The sequence below is a fragment of the Bombus affinis genome, chromosome 13, assembly GCF_024516045.1.
Source record: "Bombus affinis isolate iyBomAffi1 chromosome 13, iyBomAffi1.2, whole genome shotgun sequence".
Lineage (NCBI taxonomy): Eukaryota > Metazoa > Arthropoda > Insecta > Hymenoptera > Apidae > Bombus > Bombus affinis.
Window position 1 is genome coordinate 11,624,705 of NC_066356.1, and position 13,764 is coordinate 11,638,468.

At 44.3% G+C, this 13,764-nt stretch overlaps 1 protein-coding gene across 14 annotated transcripts in view; it reads left to right on the forward strand.

The window, feature by feature from the left end:
- The window catches only part of LOC126923180 (transcription factor 12), a 110,744-nt gene that overhangs the window by 83,691 nt on the left and 13,289 nt on the right, over positions 1–13,764 (forward strand). For all 14 annotated transcript variants that reach the window (XM_050736389.1, XM_050736384.1, XM_050736388.1 and 11 more), the window contains 2 exons: positions 10,280–10,364; positions 12,971–13,107. In XM_050736389.1, coding sequence (XP_050592346.1) covers positions 10,280–10,364; positions 12,971–13,107 — 222 coding nt within the window. The remainder of the gene's footprint in view (positions 1–10,279; positions 10,365–12,970; positions 13,108–13,764) is intronic.

Sequence of the window (13,764 nt, forward strand, 5' to 3'; positions counted from 1 at the left end):
TGGTATCTAATGTTTGTCTCTCCACGTGGAGTCGTATTCACGACGCGTTTCGCTCGTCCAGCTAATTAGTATGTGCCGTGGTGGCACGTATTAGGTGGCGGTCACACTTGCATACGAAAGACGCGCACACACAAGGCACCTCGTTCACCAGTACTCTGTCGACAACGAAAAAATCGCTCGCTGGAATTCGAAGAATCTTCGCACACCGTCCCACTCGTTCTCAGTTTTCTTCGTTCCCACCTTCTCGAGACGTTTGTGATACCCCGCGTTTTGCATTCTAGAGAACCCCTTTCACCGAGTTTGGTCGAGAAAGTTTACTCGAGTAGAAACATTTAAACAATCGGGAAATACGTTTCTCTTAAGATTAATTAAATTATAAGGCATCGTTCGTAGACCGTTAAAAAATATTTGTCTTGGCCGGCGTAGACACGGGGTTCCAGTCATTCTACTTCGATCGAAAAAGCCACAAAATTCTCCTATAGGAGTACAAATTCCTTTTATTTAACTCGTCGTTCTATAGCTAACAAAAATAACCAAAGTTGCGCGAAACGGGAATGGAACGCGCGTATCGATCAGAGAAGGCCAGCTAACTCGTCGATTACCGTTTCTCCGACATAACGGATTTTTCACTTTGAAATCTTTTATTCTTTTGCCTATTCTTCTTCTGCCTATTAAAACGAGATTACATTTTACCATCGCGAAGAAACCGACCACGACAAAACTAACAAAAATTGATTCGACTTTATGAACTTTTGATGAACTTTCGACGATGAATTCCACGGTTATAGCAGTTTCTATTTAAAAGACGATTAATCCGGTTAAAGATAGTTAATTGATGATCGTAGTTATTAACGCGTGTATTCGTCGTTAGAGATAAATAAATACGAGTAGCACTGTGGGGGAATGGCGATTGAACGTGCATCGGTAGAAGATAATTATATCGATTAGTTGGCGAGATCGTTAAAGTGCCTTTTGATCCTCGTGTGTACCACTGTCGTGTACATCGGTCGTCTAGCTCTGGCTGTGAATAAGATTTATATCTCTTAAGATATAACTTCTTTCCTTGCCCCGACCCTCCATCTTGATTTTTCTGGCAAATCGGCGATGGTAACGCGGATCGAAAAATACGACGGATTTATTACCCTGGTAATTCCTCGAACGTTAAAATCGCTCCAGCCGCGAATTAGTTCCCGGAAAAGTGACGCTTCTGAAACGCGTCGACGATATAATTTCCGAATCGTTGAAAGGTTCGAGAACGTAAAACTAATTGCAGATAAAATAGCTAAAATTATACTTTAATTAATTATTAAACCGATCGGATGATACTTTTAACCCTGCTACGGTCTTCGCTTTTTTATCAGCACAGTTTTATTCTCTTTAATTGGCAACAAGATTTTTAACGTCTCAAGAAAAAGTTTTGTCGCGCACCATGTCAACCACGATTTTTTCGTTCGTACTTGTAAATTTGTTAACGATAGAGCAGTTCGACTGCTTCTAAAGCGAATCAGGATTAAAATTTGAAATACGCGTCAACTTCTTACGAAAATCTCGGCTTACGTCGGTATAATTTTCAACTCGGCAATTATTATGGAGCGCGATTGTGGTAATAAGACGCGATTATGAAGAAAAAAACGGAATGAAATATTCCGGATCGGGCGTGGTGCACGTCCCACACTGTAGAGCCTCGGCCTGTCTCTCGCCTTTCTATCCTCTGCTCGCAACGTTCTAGCCACGTACTCTAATCGGTATCGGCATCTCTCGATTGTCTCAACTCGAGTCGTTAAAATATCAAGCACGTTTTTTTTTCCATCGCCTGGAAACGAGCTATGAATTTTTCACGTCATACCGAACACGTTTCCTCGTCGTTGGATAGAAAAATTTGCTCATTAAGCGTCTATATCGAACGAATCGTCTCTTGGATCGGGAATACATCTGCACGAAATATCCTTTTTTTGTGAAACTTTGTTGCCGTGGTCACAACTACGAAACGTTTTCCACGAAAGTGTGGTCGAAGAAAAACTCGCGTTTGTTCGGTAAGAACGTAGGCTATTCGCGTTCCATTCCACAAAATGACGGAAAATGATCTCTTCGCGAACCGTCGATCGACTTGGTATTAGCGATGAGCAGATACGTTCGGTATACTTTTTTCGGTATACTATAAGTATCTCGAAAAAAAGAAGCGCCACTTTCAAATAGCAGGTTTGAACGCGACAGATTCGAAGCTTTGACAAGTACTTTGGCAAATGAAAAAAGTAGAATCGGGCGGTGGTCTAGCAGAAATAAATTGTATGACCATATCGCTGAAAATTCTCCGTTCCCTTAAAATCATTTTTCTTGGCTATCATCGACGTCCGCTTCGCAAGTATTTGTTCCGAGGTTGGAAAAGTGGTCGCGAAGGTCGAATACATCGCAAGTACAACGAACAATCCACGCTATGAGTAAGAGCAACTTTTAATTGCCCGTAATGATAAGTCAAATATCACCGAGGACGGATCGAAACGATAACGATAACAATACCGAGGAAATAAACGTAATTTTTTATTCTTTGCGGTCGGTGGAGTCGGGCGGAGAATAAATTTTCGTGGAACCGGTGGCCCGGAGAAAAGTTAAATAGGGGTGGAAAAGTGGGCGGGTGGAAGCCTGGAGCCTGAAGGGAATCGCTTTATTTTCAAGGAAAAAGTTCTCCCTTTGAGACTGGCGAAAAAGGACGGGGTCCGGTCTTCTGCCGAGAGCGAGAACGCGATAAGCGATCGTTCGGTATTCCGCGCGCGCGGTGACGAGAGAGGAAAGTTCCTCGGCGCGGAGCGTATATCGACGCGAGCGGAACTGCATGCCTCTTGTAATTCTGCGCGGCCGTCGTCTTTTATGCAGACTTAAATCACATTCTCGAGGAATGAGTCGACCCTTCTCCTCGGAAGAGGAGAAACGCTCGCGTTTGGTCGATTCTACCGGGTGATTCGATTACGAGTTCTGCTACTGTGTACCTAGGCAGCTGGTCGACAACGACGCGAGGCGACCAGGCGACCAGGCGACCAGGCGACTCGCTCGATTCCCTATCGATTTGATCCTTTTGCGGGAGGCTGACTTTACATGGATTTCAATCGCATTCTGATTCAGTGAGTCAATCCGTGGAACCAAGAAAGAAACTCTCTCGTATCGACAAATACGTTTGCCACTCTGCGTAGCTAGTCATTTTTATCGCCAGGAAGAAAACCGCGGCCCGTTTAAGTTCGAAGAGATATTTACTGGGAAATTGATTCGAGCGGAACACGAATTGCGTTGCGTGGTGAATCGTATTTTCGTGCCAAGCGAGCACTAATTTAGCATCCGAACGAAACTTCGTTCGCCACGGGCCAAGCTTACCACGAGTTAAGCTCGTTGTAACCTAGATTCGCCGTAGACGAGGATCCACCTCGTTCCTGTAGATCGCTCCTGTCTACGTTTACCTCGTGGATATTAGGCGTTCCGTATCGCGTTCGAGGTAATAGTTTAGATTCCGCCGTAGCCCAATTTCTCCGTATAGCAACCTCGTCGACCTATCAGATATAGGCCAATCTAGATTTCCTATAATTTTGACGCGGGCCACGCGTGCAGGATGCCTTATGATGTAGCACTGCGACAATCGGATTCTGCGTAGTCCACGTAACCCGTAACTTATACCTACGACCGTTTACCCACTGTGTAATAGTATAGTGTATTAGTATAATCTAGGTCCTAGGTAATCTAGCCCTACCTTTACAACGTAGGACACTGTGTAGCGCGACGTTTCCGATAACGTTGCTGGATGCGTATTTATCGTAAGTCGGACTTAGAATAACGCTGGAACCATGTAATCGCGCTAAAAATTTGACTCGACAGTCTCACGTTACGTTTTACGCATTTGCTGGCCTAAAGCAGCGTTAAAAACAGCGGTGGTTAAGTATACCAACCGGTAGCGTAATGTTATCGCAATCATCGATACTTTCGAAGGAAAAGAAAGAAATGAAAAAGCTACTCGTACGTGTATATTTAATACGGAAAACAAACGAAAAGCAGAAGTTGAAAGTATAAGAGTGATTAACGACTTTCTTCTCTTATTCTTTTTTTCCTCGAAGGTATTAGCGAGATACCGTGAATGTAAGCGAGAAGACGCGTGTTAATCGAGGCCTGGACGCTTCACTCGTTAAAAACCGATCACGTAGGCCATATCAGCCAACTAATTGTTGATTATGCAGCCGTTTGTCTTGGCTCTCGCTATATACGCGATAACGATACGCCTAATAAATAATGTAGACGTCGTGGATCTCTAGTCTCTTTTCACGTGCTGCGCTGCTAGCCGAGGCACCCATTCGGAATTACATATGCACACCTGCGCTGTGTGTTCGGAACGTTGTAAACCGACGTATACCTTACGCCCGTGGTGGTTGTATTGGTACCGTTGCCACCGGATCCTCCATCCCGTGTAAACGGCCTTAAGCCTCTTACGTCAGGTTTCCACGAGTGGGTACGCCTGATAATTACCAATTAGTGGGTGCCAATTAAAACGGGAAGCTTTCGATCGTACCGCTCTCGCGATCCTCCAACTCCCTTCTTCTGCTTTATCGTCAAGATTTACTCGTCGCGATGAATTTTACCACTCTCCCTTCTTTATTCCCCTTTTTTCCCTCCTCTTTCTCTTTCTCTCTTTCTCTTTCTCTTTCTCTTTCTCTTTCTTTGAACTCCTGTTTACCACGCGTATCGTCGTCGACGCAAGTGGCTCCTTTGTTTGGGCTACCAACTCGGGGTTTACTGTGAAACCGTTTAGTCATCCATTGCCTACAGATACAGAAAAATCTTACGCGGTACGATGTAATTTCACGAGAAATGGCAATTCTGCCTTTCCAAGGTGAAAATAAAAGAGTCTCGACGTTTTTATCACAATGTACGAATCCATGGTTCGATGTGTTTCTGTTTAAAATATTAAACGGAATAACGGTATGCGTATGAAGCATCGTATGAAAAATATAAACATCGAGGATGTCGGCGAGCGAAAATACAAAACTGCGAGGAGGAAAATATTAGAATTAATTGTTAAACATTCTACAGATAGATAGTCGATATTCGTCAGAGTTAAAGCTAAGTTTATGACAGCGTCAGCACAACAACCGATCAGATGTCGGATGGAATAACGTCTACTAATGAAATCTCAAATATTAGATGGCATTGTATCTCGTGTTTTGCAAAACCGAGGCTCCCTACGTTTCCGCCTCTTCTTGCCGCAATTTCTTTCTACGATACGATAAAAGCGATTCTGCGAAATCGGAGCCGCAGAACGCAGCCAGTCCAGATACCGAATCGCCTTCGTTATGGAGTGTAAAGTTCGATACTCGGTCTCGAATCCCATTCTCTCGTCTTCCCATCGTGCCTGCAATTAAAGTTATGCAAAACATCGAAACACGAAGAAGAAATAGAGGTATACTCGACGAAGGAGAAGAATAAAGGGAGGTAAAAGAAGGTTGTCTCAATTTCTATTCGTCGCGGATGTTCGAAATGGCACAACCGGAAGTCGTCCTGTGTCAGAACATGCCTATTCCATCTACGGGTATTTCCTTTATGGCTGGCCGTTCCCTCCGCCATGGGAACCCATCGGGACCTCGTTCTACACGAATCGAAGAAACGTAAATTCAGAAAAAGAAAATACGGGAATTACCACGACGTTCTATCGTTCCCACATTCTTTTACCCAACGTCGCAACGTCATGTAAAATTTTTATCCTTTTTACCACGGTCGACGGAAATATAGCAAAAGAGAACGTCTTTGATTGATTTTCGTTTTGGATTTCGTTGTCCGTTGTCCGTTATCCGTTATCCGTTTCGCTTTCGGAAGATTTCGCCGTTTTAAAGAGGAGGAGACCCGCCTTTCTTTGTCGGCGGTAATATACTCTGCGTGACACGAGCAATTCGCGTAGAAGCAAACAATTTCATAAAGGGGTGCGTGCACGGGCAAGCTCGTTAGAAATTATCCAACATCCATCTGTGACACGGCGGTCATTAGATTTAAAGACCGTTGCATCCAGCTTTTTTACAAATCGCTTGGCATTAATCTCTTTAGGTTGCGAGCAGCTAATGCAGAGGGAAGACGGATGAACGTTTTCGTCGATAAGACTCGTCGTTGTTTCTTCGCGCGTGCGGGTTTACGCGTGGGAGAAAAAAAAAGCTGAGAAAAAGGGAATCTGCGGTACCAGGTGTCCAGGAGTCCTCCATTAAAATTTAATTAAATCGATAAACAGATACGTTATCGCGCGCGTTATCTATTGGCTGCAATTAACCAAGTAGAAGACGCAAACTTGTTGCTTCTATGCGGCTGGTAGACAATTTAGACAATTTAGAGGGGACAACCTCCCCGAAGGTACGAAAAATTAAAAGAAAAGGTAAAGGAAACGGTGATAAACGCCGTTTACACAGCTCGTACATCGATCGTAGGAATCGTTTTAACGTTTCGATCGCATGCAGGTGGAACCGAATTAATAAAAATATGTTAGAATGCTGCTGGTAGAAAAATTCTCACGGGACGTCGGGAGAGACACCTGCTTTCGTATATTTGCCTCTCGATAGGAAATAGTCTCATTGTCAGTGCGGCAATTAATAAGGGAGTAATCGACGATCCATTATACCAGAGGCGACTCTTCGCTACGCACAGTCCTCTCCTTCCGCTCTTAAATTCATTTCCGCCCACGTGTAGTCGATCGAAGACGTCCAACGCTTCAAGACGATGTTAATAAATTATCGTTTTAAACGTATTTCTTATCGTATGGGGTGAAATTTCTTGGAATTCTTTTTGGCCCGGCCTTAAGATTGTATATACGAAAGTATTCGAATATTTATCGCATTGAGATTAATCGATTGTTTAAATACTTTCGCGATCTTTACGAAATATACCTATATTTGCCCTAAATGCGTGGCTAGTGGCTCCTATGTACATTTTCAGATATCTTTTCAAGCTTTACCAACACGATCATGATACTCGTGCCTCGTTACAGCGCTAATAATATTTCAGAATGTTTCTTTATAACGCCGCACATGATATATCCATAAAATGTTTCTACAAGTGTTGGAATATTTCCGTAAGCTGCCGTAGTTAGGTTTCGCGAAACGTTTCGCGGGAAGGACTATTACGTTCAGGGGATTTTCAAAAATTTCTCTCGCAAAATTTCCCCGTAATTTTCAACGACGTGTCAGCCGATGACGTAACAGACGCGATATCTCGTGGAAAGCTAGAGAATAATTTCCAAGACGACGAAATAGCCGCTATGAGAACGTGAGACGAACATCACGTGCTCAATTTTCCGAAGACGTCACGTAACACGCGTAGCTTGCCCCGTACCAGCGACCCTTCTGTCCTATTTCAAACCTTCGGAAGCTAATTTCCCTGACAGAGACGTTTCCGTTCGTTTTCCCTCCTTTTCCATCCTGGCCGCAAGCCGGGGAACAAGAGAACTAAATCAATGTAGGACATTTATATTGGCTGGAAATCGCTGACTCTCGCCACTATGGACACCCACCGGGACATATTAAGATTTCTGATCCGGCTTGCCGGCCGTCGGACATTTTTATTATTGCGTGTCCACCGAACCACCCCCGCGAACCTGAGAAATAAAACGTGAATTATTGGCCACGCGGTGTCTTCTCTCTCGCCGCGGTCGATCCGACTTCGACTTTTCGCCTCTATCGTCGCTTCGTCGATTTTTCGATCGAACCATAACACGACAGAGTGAAGTTGGCGTTATTCGAGCCAAGCTAAGTAATTTACCTGGTAATTCGCTAAATTCGGTTGTGCGTCATTTTTGAGCCATCTATATTTGAAAATGGAGTATTTGACTGGTTTTTAACGAACGCCATAAACGATAAAACACGTCCCGTAGATTGACAGCTTCGCGTAGACTCATAGACTTTTCTACTTAGACTCTGGGCATGTAACGTTTAAAATACTGGTCAAGAGATCCTTTCCACGTACATGTCTCGATACGATCGAAAATGGAGGAAGAAATGGAATTGCGAGAGGGAGAGAGAGAGAGAGAGAGAGAGAGAATCAGTGTGCAACGCCTATGCACGAAAGCCACCGGTGTCAAAGCAATTCATTTAAATTAATAGGTCCAGAGGCCGCGCGTTTATCGCGCGATTAGTAGCAGCTTTTTTTTCATGTCCCCACCCAGGGTGGGTGTTCGTATTTGTACTCTCGTTATCGACTGCTGTCACGATAAACCCGATGCTTTTATCGCCTACAATTATATGCCCCGTTCCTCCCTCGCGAGATATGGATGCGTTCCGAACGCTCGCTCTCGAAGATCTTTTGTTCTTAGAACTCCGTAGATTTCGCGTCGCATTTTTCCCTTTTCAAACTATCACGTCGTCGAGCCTAAGGAAAAAATAGTTACCTCGTCATCTGTGCAATTTGCAGCCTTGACTCTTCAATATCGTTCCGAAGCAAACGAACCTAGACGTTTATTGGTTGATACGGTGCAATTATGCAAATTCGCCTTCGAACGAAGCGAGAACTCTTGATAACCCGCGTTATCAAAAGGACGGATCTAAACGCATCTTAGCTTCTTGGTAGCAAAGCGTGTTCCGCTATTGGTTCCTATCGGCCCCACTACCCTCTCGGTCAATCGGCGCGCTGACGCGTAGTCAGCTCGCTCGCAGTCTCGCGTAGGCCTTCGCGTGGTCGGTGTCGAGTTGTCTCTTTCTTTCTTTCCCGCCTCTTCTCCTCGCTTCCGAACCTTTCCACTAAGTTATATTAACGAGTCGCAAACGGAAAACGCGTATCGACGTTTCTTACAAATATAATTATTTATATACTTTCCGAGAATATGCGGAAACGGCGATAAGATTTATTTCACAGCGTGTGATCAACAGCCTGTTAAACACACGCCAGGCGTTCAAACGAAAGTGGTGATTAAACTCGAAGACCTTAAAACGAGAGTGTACTAATTGTAAATCGCTTTTTCCTTGGCGAGGAGCGCGCGCGTCTGTGTTTCCCCGAGTCCCTTTGAGGAAATTTCGCGAGAAATTTCGCAAGTTGCAAGAAGGCGGAAGTTGCCAGGATTCTTTCGCGGCTCCCAGGAACCGCCGTTAAATTCGGCCTAAACGGCCATAGTCCTCGCGTTAGACCGAAACTTGTCTGTCCCTCTCGTTTTGTCGCGCTTTCGGTGGCACCAGGTGGAGTAGTAGGTGGTGGGAAAGTGGAGGGGCGCGAAGGAGAGAGAAGAAGCAGGGACAAAAGTTTTCGGCGGAACGGCGGCGGGAGAGGAGAGAAGCTTTCGCCGGGAGAATAAGGGAAGCGGCGTGGAATATTTTAACATATATCACGCTGAAATTGGGACGAGGGTATGCTGCCGCGAATCTCTCCTTCTGCGCCACTTTCCACCCCCGTGCGAGCCCTCGCTGGCAAATCGCCGGTTCCTCGCTACGCCGCCGTTATGTTGTCCCATCGCGCGATTTGACTTGCTTTCGAGAGGCTCCCACCATCCCTGACGATATGTTTGTCTACCCTGCTGACTACGGCAGCTACAGAATGGTAAGGGATGAAACGCGAATGATTTTCGGGCCTGGCCTATCTCACTAGCAGCAAAATGTATTTGCACGCCATTGTATCTGTTATAGCATTCGCGTACCAATTAATTAGGTTCAACTACACTGACTACCTATAAGCCTTTTACGTACTAATTAATTATTTAATCAACTATATTAAATTTCGTGTTCTCTAGTAGTACGTACTACCACATGACTATAGAAATTTCATACTACGAAAGTACGATGTCGAGGCTGATAAAAATACGCTTCATTGAAAAACAGGGGCATGTGCAAATACTTCTTCTAGCCTGTACACCCATCCTTACTCTTTTTCTTTTCTTTATTAATCTTTAAAATATATCATCGAACGGAGTCACGTGTACGCTACGGCATTTGAATCCAATATATCTCTTTGCGTCCCAAAAATCGACGAAACAAAGGAAATTCCAGCAAATTAAACTCCTTTTTTAATTTTAATCAAAGTAATCCTCTATTTAATGTTTAAAATTATCCCTAGCTTGGGAACGCCGAAGAATTCTTTTCCAAGAATGATGGTTAATGTTTCGACAATAATCTACTTATTACGAATTTCTAATTTAGTTTCTATTAATTATTCGTAAGATTATGCGAAGCTATAATCGGCACATAACGCGAGTCAGAGGATGAATTATATTTTGACGAGTATATTTCATAACGATCCCTCTATGCTTTTCATTCAAAATTGATAACCTCTATCGTTGTTTTCGTTGCAGTATGGCTCGGATGAATTCGGTCAGGACTCTCCACGATACACCTCCCCCAAGGCTGCGGCGCTCTACGCAGATCCCTATTATATCGGTAAGTTATCCAGCCTTTTTATTCCTACCTTAATAAATATCGTAACTTTCACGATAGCAAAGAATAACGTGATACAACGGTAGTCGAGTCGCAAGAGTTGCAAAAATACAGACACGACGTTAACTTGAAATTCAAGCGGGAAAAGGTATTACGAACAAAAAGGAAAAGTCGTTCTATCCTCGTTACCGTGTTCTCTTAAATTGGTATCGATCGTGAGTCGAAAATCTAGGCCGCTCGTTACCGGACACAACTAAAAGTAACATCGAGCCCGTTCCGTTGGATCGATCGATCGATCGTTGTCTAACGATCGACCGAGGCCTGGATCCAGCCTCGTTCGTGTACACGTACACGTTGATCCAGCGTGCACGCATCTATATCAGTTGGAAATCGCGTAACGATTCAAACGAACGATAAAAGGGACTTTACGATCGCGGTAATATTCAACTGTTTAGCGCTGGCTCGTAAAATTCGCCGCTCTGCCTGTCGCGCGTAAAAACAATAACAATTTCTCTTTATTTGTTCGAACAGCGGCGTGTCCAACTCGTTCCGCGCTGAAATTCGCGGCTACGCGGGATCAGAGGAAAAAGTCGCCCGTGGAAAAGCCGCGACGGCGCGTTTCGCCAGTCAACTTTATACGATGCCGCGTGCTGGTGAGATGTCGTGCAACGCGATTAATTCTGCCACGTTTTTTCGGTTTTCGACCGAATCGTATTTCTCTCTTCTCGTATTTCTCCTCTAGAAAATTTCGTAACTTTGAGGCAGATAAGAAAGAATCGTCAACGAAATGCACGATTTCTCGTCCCAATTTTATGCCAATGATCTTTCTTCCTTTCTTTTTTTTTTTTTTTTTTTCGTGTTTAGAGTTGTTTCCTCGGTTGGAAGAAAATGTGACTTATCATGTTCTTCTTCTTTTTCTTCTTCTTCTTCTTCTTCTGTGTCCTACAGTTTTCTTAAAACATAAAGAATCTTCTTTCGCGTCTAACTTAAAAGCTTAGTAACAGAGTTAATGCGCGAAATCACTGTCTCTCTGCCGTCTCTCTCTCTCTCTCTCTCTCTCTCTCTCTCTTACATTTTCTCTTTCAATTGCTGTCAACGTTATCATTCGCGATCTTGACTGCGCTCTATTTAACCGCGGATCCTGATATTTTCGAAACCAAGTCAGAAAATTTACAAACACGTCACCCAGCTCGAGATTAACGAAGGCAAGCATCCGCGCGTAATTCACCGATCGATACGAGAGCTTTGTTCTGGGTTCTATAAATTCCACAAAGTCTTGCGAAATTCGAAGAATCGTTTCGCCGTTACCCGCGGTATTTTTCGAGGCAGTTCTCTCCGAGAGAGAAAGCTGGGAAGGTCGTCGAGCGCATCCGAAGTTTCCCGGATGGATTACCGAGGCGGTAAATCAATAAGATCGGTAAAGTTTCCGAGTAAAGTTGTTATTAAAGATCAGAGGGTAAGGAGGCTCGTTGGCCGGCTTCTCGAATACGTTCTCGGCTCGTGACACCCGGTAAGCGAGCGGAATACCTTATAAATGGGGAGGAGAAGGGCGAACGAAAAAGTTTTATCAGACATCGAATGCCAGTAGTTGGTAGGAACGGACGAGTAGTTTGGCTTAGTTTCAGTTCCCTCGTCGTGGAAACTCTGGCCACGGAATTATATCAAGCAAAAGTATCAAGAAATACGTTCCCGAAGCTTATTGCTGTTGTTTTCAACTGAAATAATGGCCCGTGTCGTCGTGCCGCCTATTGCTCTTTCTAACGGGTGTTCAAAGACGACCAACAAGTTCCATCGTCTGATAAAAAATCTCGTTCAGTTTTTCTCTTCATCGAACAACATTTTCTTCCAGTCAGGAAATCCAATTTCATAGAACCTTCGATTTAAGAGAATTTCAAGTTTCGGTGATTTTCATCGTGACAATTTTCCAGTGGTTTTTGGGTCACGTGATTACCTAAAAAACGGATACAAAGATTTCTCTCGAGAATAGCATAGGAACGCTCGGGGTACTTACCTGCTGGTCTCGTACAAGCGTAACTCGTACTGGTGTGGTAATTGGTGCAAATTATTACCAGGAAACCGATTAGTCGATGATATTGACTTTCGAGTAAGAAAAAATGATCGCACACGAGTTTACGGTTGCGTCGTGCATTGACTGCACAGTCACAATGCTGTCGTGTTTTAAACTCTTTCCGCAAATAAGGAATAATGTTCGCGATTCGGTTTCCGGGCAAGCGAAATAGCAAGCGAAATAGCAAGCGAATCGTTTGCATCCGCACGCTTTCGACCTCGCTCATGGTAATGCAACAAATAGTAGCACGTGGCGTTCAGTGTCCAGGGCATGTCGCGCATGTGCTCGAATAATGTTCCTCGTCTAATCAGATTAAAAGACACGTATAGAGCTGGAATGAAACCCCGTGGAAAAAATGCGGCTCTCTATATATATAGTTCATTAATCACGATAGAAATATTATTATAACGTGTAATGCGCTTTTTCTCGTACGTGCCATTTTTTATATATCAAAGAATTATTTAAATCCCGTAAACGAATAAATGGACAAAATACTCTAGTCCTTAGCTTATTGTAAACGAATGTTTTCTTCGTGTTCTAGATGGGAACGCTGCAGGAACAGGTCCAGGAGACCCATGGACGGGAGGTGGCGGCGGTGTCCAACCTCCGTACAGCGGCTACGCACCCCCTCACCTGGCCCAACCAGCCTATCCTATGCACCTACCCCACGACCCCATGGTAAGCGACTCGTTTCTTCTCTCCGTGCTTTTCTTTCTCTCGCTCGTACGCACGTCGTTCTCATTCGTCGATCAATCACGCGTGACTGAGCTCGTTTCTTCGGACTTGACATTCCGGTAACTTTACGATCGACAGGAGAGCAGCTTTCCCCAAAAATTCTGTCGTTGGTCGACCAGCCGACGACCGATTCGTCGTTAGAAGATTAAAATCTACGAGCCTGATCTCCGTCCTTTGGAAGATCGATGCCTCTCGAAAAACTAAGCTGCTCCTTCGTTTACTCGAGAAAAAGAGTCCTCGCGATTGCTTCGTACATGTTAATAACGCCGCCACGTCACGAATTTCTTGGCTCTGCAACTTTCCGGAATGTTCGCCGATATATTTTCATCGCGGAGGTCGCGGAACGAGGGAAAACTTGCCGGTGAAAAATTGCAATCTCCCGGTTAGGCGTTCCGCTGCAGCGCCATAAATTCAGCCGGTTCGCAGCCATTTTTCCAATTCCTCTCCTTCGAAGACGTTCGACTCGTTCGACATCGTCAGAGCGAAGACTAGCCTATCGACGCTGACCTTAATCCTTTACATTCAACGTGATCTAGATCTTAGAAGAGCGACGCGGACGCCGAACTTTTGTTTCGTTCTCTTCTGCTTTTCGTTCGATCT